The following is a 7,500-nucleotide window of genomic DNA, read 5'->3' on the forward strand; positions in this document are numbered from 1 at the left end:
ACACACCTTACACACACCCTATACACACGACACACACCTTACACACACACTACACAGACACACCCTATACACACTACACACATCTTACACACACCCTATACTTGGGGTAGCCGTGGCCTACTGGTTAGCGCTTCAGACTTGTAACCGGAGGGTTGCCAGTTCGAGCCCCGACCAGTAGGCACGGCTGAAGTGCCCTTGAGCAAGGTACCTAACCCCTCACTGCTCCCCGAGCGCCACTGTTGTTGCAGGCAGCTCACTGCGCCGGGATTAGTGTGTGCTTCACCTCACTGTGTGTTCACTGTGTGCTGTTTGTGTTTCACTAATTCACGGATTGGGATAAATGCAGAGACCAAATTTCCCTCACAGGATCAAAAAAGTATATATATTTATACTTATACACACTACACACACCCTATACACAGTACACACACCCTATAACACACTACACACACCTTACACACCCTATACACACTACAAACACCTTACACACACCCTATACACACTGCACACACCCTATAACACACTACACACACCTTACACACACCCTATACACACGACACACACACTACACACACACCCTATACACACTACACACACTTTACACACACCCTATACACAGGGACTGACTGGGACTAAAAAAGGCCCTGGACTTTCACTACCATACGCAGTACACGCGCACACACACCCTTGTCCCTTGCTGTCTCACAAGCTTTGAATAATGTAAAGGTCACACCTGTTAAACTCACCTTAACATGACATTTACTGAGAAAAGAAAAAAATCTTATAAACCTTATAGCCTAAACAAAGCAACACTGTCAGGCCTATGTTTTACCTCTAGTCTGTAGGAACGACAGGGGTAGCTCACTGCAAATAACACTATACACACTACACACACTACACACACACTACACACACCTTACACACACTACACACACCTTGCACACACTACTGAGGGGGGAAGAGTAAGCACTATACACACTACACACACACTGCACACACTACTGAGGGGGGGAAGAGTAAGCACTATACACACTACACACACACTACACACACCTTACACACACTGCACACACTACTGAGGGGGGGAAGAGTAAGCACTATACACACTACACACACACTACACACACTACACACACCTTGCACACACTACTGAGGGGGGGAAGAGTAAGCACTACACACACCTTGCACACACTACTGAGGGGGGAAAGAGTAAGCACTATACACACTACACACACACTACACACACTACACACACCTTGCACACACTACTGAGGGGGGAAGAGTAAGCACTATACACACTACACACACACTACACACACCTTGCACACACTACTGAGGGGGGAAAGAGTAAGCACTATACACACTACACACACCTTGCACACACTACTGAGGGGGGAAGAGTAAGCACTATACACACTACACACACACTACACACACCTTACACACACACTACACACACTACTGAGGGGGGGAAGAGTAAGCAACAACAGGAAGCCGGCCAGGCCACACTCGCAATAACACAGGAAAGGAATTCTCCGTCACCATGACAATAGAACACAAACACTCAGGGCTGTCCCAGAGGCACGCGTGCATGTGTGTGTGTGTGTGTGTGTGTGTGTGTGTGTGAGAGTCCACATGCATACATGTACAATTTGTAATTAAATAAAGCTAGACTGAAATCAGATCTACATGGACCTCCTGAAGCCAATCAATATGGTCAGCCTGTGCACACACACACACACACACACACACACATACACACAGCAACCCTCCAGTTACAAGTCCGAAGTGCTAACCAGTAGGCCACGGCTGCCCCTAAATACACACAATAATTTGGAGAACCACAGGAAACCTGACCTGTTGTTTAACACTCTGTAAAGCACCATAAGACGTGTGTAAAGTTTTGGCGCTCTATAAGCGATATTACATTTAAATAGTGAACATCACTGTAGAGAGAGAGATGGAGAGAGGGAAATAGAGAGAGAGAGATGGAGGGAAAGAGAGGGAAATAGAGAGAGAGAGAGAGGGAGGGAAAGAGAGAGAGAAAGAGGGAAACAGAGAGATGGAGGGAGAGAGAGAGAGAGGGAAACAGAGAAAGAGATGGAGGGAGAGAGAGAGAGGGAAACAGAGAGAGAGAGGGAAAGAGAGAGAGAGAGAGCAAGAGAGAGAGGGAGGGAAAGAGAGAGAGAGGGAAACAGAGAGAGCGATAGAGGGAGAGAGAGAGAGAGATGGAGGGAGAGAGAGAGAGAGAGCTAGAGGGCAGCAGGTACTCACACCGGGTGACAGGGGCATGGCTGGAGCATTGAAGACCATATCCAATCAGCGGTCCGAGGTTCAACTCATGACACTCACACACTCACACACAATCACTGATCCACCGCAGTAGCCTTCCTACAGAGCAGTGGTCACTCACTCACACACACTCACTAACTAGCCGCAGCAGCCTTCCTACAGAGCAGTGGTCACTCAATGGGTCCATAGAGCGCATCTCCACACTTATACCACAGGGCGGCTCCTTGATACTGAAACTGAACTCAGAAACTCCACAACCCAGAGCCCAGCGCACACACACGCTCACACACACGCTCACAGAGCCTGGCATTTCTCAGAAGGACACGCATGACGCCATGGCAACTGAACAATCCCGCCCTCCTATTGTCTGAATAGGAAGGGGCGGGGCCAGACCGGAAGGGGAGGAGTCTGGGGGAGCCATTGGGAACTCTGGACTTCCCCAACCGCCACATGGAAGTGTGTGTGTGTGTGTGTGTGTGTGTGTGTGTGTGTGTGTGGGGGGGGGGTCTGTCTATGGAGAAGGAGACTGTGTTTATCTGTGTGTGTGTGTGTGTGTGTGCGTGCTTATCGGTGTGTTTGAGTGTGTGTGAGTATTTGTCTGTCTTTGTCTTCATGGGTATATGCGTATGTGTATAGGTGTGTATTTCTTGTGTTATGCCGCGTTCTCCGTTTGTCCGTTCAAGTCGTTTTCCGAGCTGTTTTCATGAGTTCAAAGTTCCAAAGAAACGCCCATAGAACACAGAACGCCCTCTGAAGTTCTACCGCAACTCGTCAGCTCGGTCAAACCCAGAGTTTTACGAGTTTGAATTTCCAAGATGGCTGCGCCCATTAACAGTAAACTGCTAACAGTAGCCAAATGCTAACAGATGGTAGCGCAGCTGGTTGACAAATAGAACGCAAACAGCTCGTATTTTTAACACTGACATGGCGTCACTGACGAGCTCCGAGTTCGCTAAGAGACAAATAGAACGGAAACAGCTCGTATTTTTAACACCGATGAGCTCCGAGTTCGCTAACAGACATTAGTGTTAGGCATTAAACATTAGAGTGTCTGTCAACACATACTACTGGAAGACTTGAAATCAGTGTATGTGTGTGTGTGTGTGTGTGTGTGTGTGTGTGTGTGTGTGTGTGTGTGTGTATGTGTGTGAGAGTGTCTGTGAGTGTGTGTGTGTGTGTGAGTGTGTGTGTATTTGTGTGAGTGTGTGTGTGAGTGTGTGTGTGTGCATGTGTGTGAGAGTGTGTGAGTGTGTGTGTGTGTGTGTGTGTGTGTGTGTGTGTGTGTGTGTGTGTGAAAGTGTGTGTGTGCGTGTGTGAGAGAGTGTGAGTGTGTGTGTGTGTGTGAAAGAGTGTGAGAGAGAGTGTGTGTGTGTGTGTGTGTGTGTGTGTGTATGTGTGCGTTTGTGTCATGATGGGATGAACCAGGCCATCTCACAGGACATAAATATTTGCTTTCATTTCTAATGAAAGACAACTGGTATTCTACACATTCAAATGACAGGAATGAAACTGAGGGCATTTCACACACACACACACAAACACAAAAATACACACACACTCAAACACACATACACACAGTTTCCAGGCTCAGAATCTAAGTTTAAATATTACTTTTTCCCTATTTATGGTTATGTCAAATGACAGGAAACACACACACACACACACACACACACACACACACAGTCCCCTGAGACAGGCATCTCCCGGTACCAGGACACATCAGAGCTGTTTATGGCTTTATGCTTTTATGAGCTCACAACTAGTCAGCACTTCCACAGAACGATCCTTAAGTTCTGCTTTCCTCTAAAGAACCACTACAAATGCACAGGGTTCTTTGGGAGACCTTTTTGATCTTGGTGAATTGAACTGAATTGAATTCATTGTCTACTCCATCAGAGGCTCTACCCTTATACTTTCATTCATTTTAATTTTTTCTGGTGAAAGAAGAATCGCTATGATGGAGAGATACCAAATATTAGCACAAGGAGAGACACACACACACACACACAAACTCTCTCACAAGGAGGGACTTCCCTAGTCAGATACAGACCCTGTCAGAGGAGGGTTGTGTCTTTGGGATTACTATAGCATTGGGGATTACTATAGCATTGGGGATTACTATAGCATTGGGGATTACTATAGCATTGGGATTACTATAGCATTGGGATTACTATAGCATTGGGGATTACTATAGCATTGGGATTAGCATTGGGGATTACTATAGCATTGGGATTAGCATTGGGGATTACTATAGCATTGGGGATTACTATAGCATTGGGATTACTATAGCATTGGGATTAGCATTGGGGATTACTATAGCATTGGGATTAGCATTGGGAATTACTATAGCATTGGGATTAGCATTGGGATTACTATAGCATTGGGGATTACTATAGCATTGGGGATTAGCATTGGGGATTACTATAGCATTGGGATTAGCATTGGGGATTACTATAGCATTGGGGATTACTATAGCATTGGGGATTAGCATTGGGATTACTATAGCATTGGGGATCATTATAGCATTGGGATTACTATAGCATTGGGGATTAGCATTGGTGATTACTATAGCATTGGGATTACTTAAGCATTGGGGATCATTATAGCATTGGGATTACTATAGCATTGGGGATTACTATAGCATTGGGATTACTATAGCATTGGGGATTACTATAGCATTGGGGATTACTATAGCATTGGGGATTACTACTGCTTTTAAAACCGCTGTTGTGAAACCTTTACTTAAAAAGTCAAATCTTGACCATACCAATCTGAGCAACTACAGGCCTATATCAAATCTATCGTTTTTGAGCAAAGTACTTGAAAAAGTTGTTTGTAATCAGTTAAATACCTTCCTCAACGAAAACAGTATCCTTGAAAAATTCCAATCAGGTTTTAGATCAAATCACAGCACAGAAACGGCTCTAGTAAAAATAGTCAATGATCTCAGACTAGCTACCGACTCAAACAAAGTCTCAATCCTTATTCTTCTGGATTTGAGTGCGGCATTTGACACCATTGATCATAGCATCCTAATTCACCGCCTTGCGAAGTGGGTGGGTCTCTCTGATAATGCTCTAAACTGGTTCCAAACCTACATTACTGGCAGAGATTTTTATATCAGTCTAGGAGATCATGTATCTGAAAAACATGACTTGCCTTTTGGTGTGGCCCAGGGGAGCTGCCTTGGTCCCCTGCTATTTTCCCTATATATGCTTCCATTGGGAAACGTCATAAGTCAACATAATGTAAACTTCCACAGCTACGCAGATGATACCCAATTGTATCTTTCTGTTGAGCCAACTAACCCAGATGGCCTTTGCTCCCTCACTGCATGCCTAACCTCCATTAATCAGTGGATGAGCAAAAACTTTTTGAAACTAAATGATGACAAAACAGAGGTACTTCTGGTTGGACCAAAACTAAAGCGAGATATTATTCTTAGTAATCTGGGGAACTTGGCACACCAGGTCAAACCAAAAGTAACAAGCCTCGGTGTCATCTTAGATGCAGAGTTAAGTTTTAAGCCCCATATCAGTAAAGTTACTCAGACAGCCTATTTCCACTTGAGAAACATTGCCAAAGTGCGGCCCTTTTTAACTCAACAAGATGCAGAAAAACTAATTCACGCCTTTATCACTAGCAGGTTAGACTACTGCAATGCACTTTTCACTGGTCTTCCCAAAAAACATCTAAAGAAATTGGCACTCATACAGAACTCTGCGGCTAGACTTTTAACTAAGACTAAGAAGAGAGAACACATCACCCCTGTGTTGGCTGAACTGCACTGGCTCCCTATTTCCTATAGAATTGATTTTAAGGTTATGTTAATTACTTACAAAGCTCTGAATGGCATAGCACCTTCATATATCTCTGAGCTTTTAATATCTTATCAACCACAAAGGAAACTTAGATCATCCAATTCTAATCTTTTAATCGTACCCAAAGTGCTCCACAAACAAAGTGGAGAAGCTGCGTTTATCCATTATGCCCCCAAACTATGGAACACCCTGCCTCTGTACATCAAGCAGGCGAGTTCAGTAAATATTTTTAAAAAAGATCTGAAAACATACCTGTACAGGAAAGCTTTTAGTTAACTCATCTTATCCTGTAGACTACATTTTCAGATTATTCTACATCTGCTACTATTGGAGGGCGCAGCCAGCCAGAAGCAGATGGGCTCCCCCTATTAAGTCAGGTTCTGCTCAAGGTTTCTTCCTGGAATATGGGAGTTTTTCCTTGCCACAGTTGCCATATGGCGTGCTTGTGGGGGGTAAGAGGGTTAAGGCTGCCAGTCTTATGACGTCATTTTCTATATTTTTGATATGTTGCTGAGCATATCATAAACAGCAAAGAAAAGTGATTGATAATGACTGACTGACTACTATTGTGTTACATGCTTCAAATGTAAAGCACTTTGAGCTGCATTCTGTGTATGAAAGGTGCTATACAAATAAAGCTTTATTATTATTATTATTACTATAGCATTGGGATTACTATAGCATTGGGATTACTATAGCATTGGGATTACTATAGCATTGGGATTACTATAGCATTGGGGATTACTATAGCATTGGGGATTACTATAGCATTGGGATTACTATAGCATTGGGATTACTATAGCATTGGGATTACTATAGCATTGGGATTACTATAGCATTGGGGATTACTATAGCATTGGGGATTACTATAGCATTGGGATTACTATAGCATTGGGATTACTATAGCATTGGGATTACTATAGCATTGGGGATTACTATAGCATTGGGATTACTATAGCATTGGGATTACTATAGCATTGGGATTACTATAGCATTGGGATTACTATAGCATTGGGATTACTATAGCATTGGGATTACTATAGCATTGGGATTACTATAGCATTGGGGATCATTATAGCATTGGGATTACTATAGCATTGGGGATTACTATAGCATTGGGGATTAGCATTAGCTAAGAGGTGGGGAAATGGACAGTATGTAGCCAATTCAGGTAACTTCAATTCAACTCCAAGGCTGCACTGTGTCTGGGTCTTCACTGAATAAGTCTGTAAGTGACGTTTGCAGCTGAGGCTACAGGCTACAGGCTGACCGGTCCAGCATTGCCATACAGCTAACATAGAACTGGTAGAGAATTGCCATACAGAGAATTACCATGCATAGATAGACAGACAGATACTTCAACCTCTAGAGTGGCACAGAGTTGGCA

At 43.8% G+C, this 7,500-nt stretch overlaps 1 protein-coding gene across 3 annotated transcripts in view; it reads right to left on the minus strand.

The window, feature by feature from the left end:
- Positions 1-7,500, minus strand: part of plekhg5a (pleckstrin homology domain containing, family G (with RhoGef domain) member 5a) — a 36,174-nt gene that overhangs the window by 19,320 nt on the left and 9,354 nt on the right. The window contains exon 1 of one of the 3 annotated variants that reach the window (XM_042089894.1): positions 2,275-2,630. The exons of the other annotated variants lie outside the window; for them this stretch is intronic. Within the exon in view, the coding sequence (XP_041945828.1) occupies positions 2,275-2,313 (39 nt within the window). The 5' untranslated portion in view covers positions 2,314-2,630. Of the gene's footprint in view, positions 1-2,274; positions 2,631-7,500 lie in introns of those variants that run through there. 3 annotated transcript variants of the gene reach the window in all.

Source organism: Alosa sapidissima, chromosome 4 (genome assembly GCF_018492685.1).
Source record: "Alosa sapidissima isolate fAloSap1 chromosome 4, fAloSap1.pri, whole genome shotgun sequence".
Classification (NCBI taxonomy): Eukaryota; Metazoa; Chordata; class Actinopteri; order Clupeiformes; family Clupeidae; genus Alosa; species Alosa sapidissima.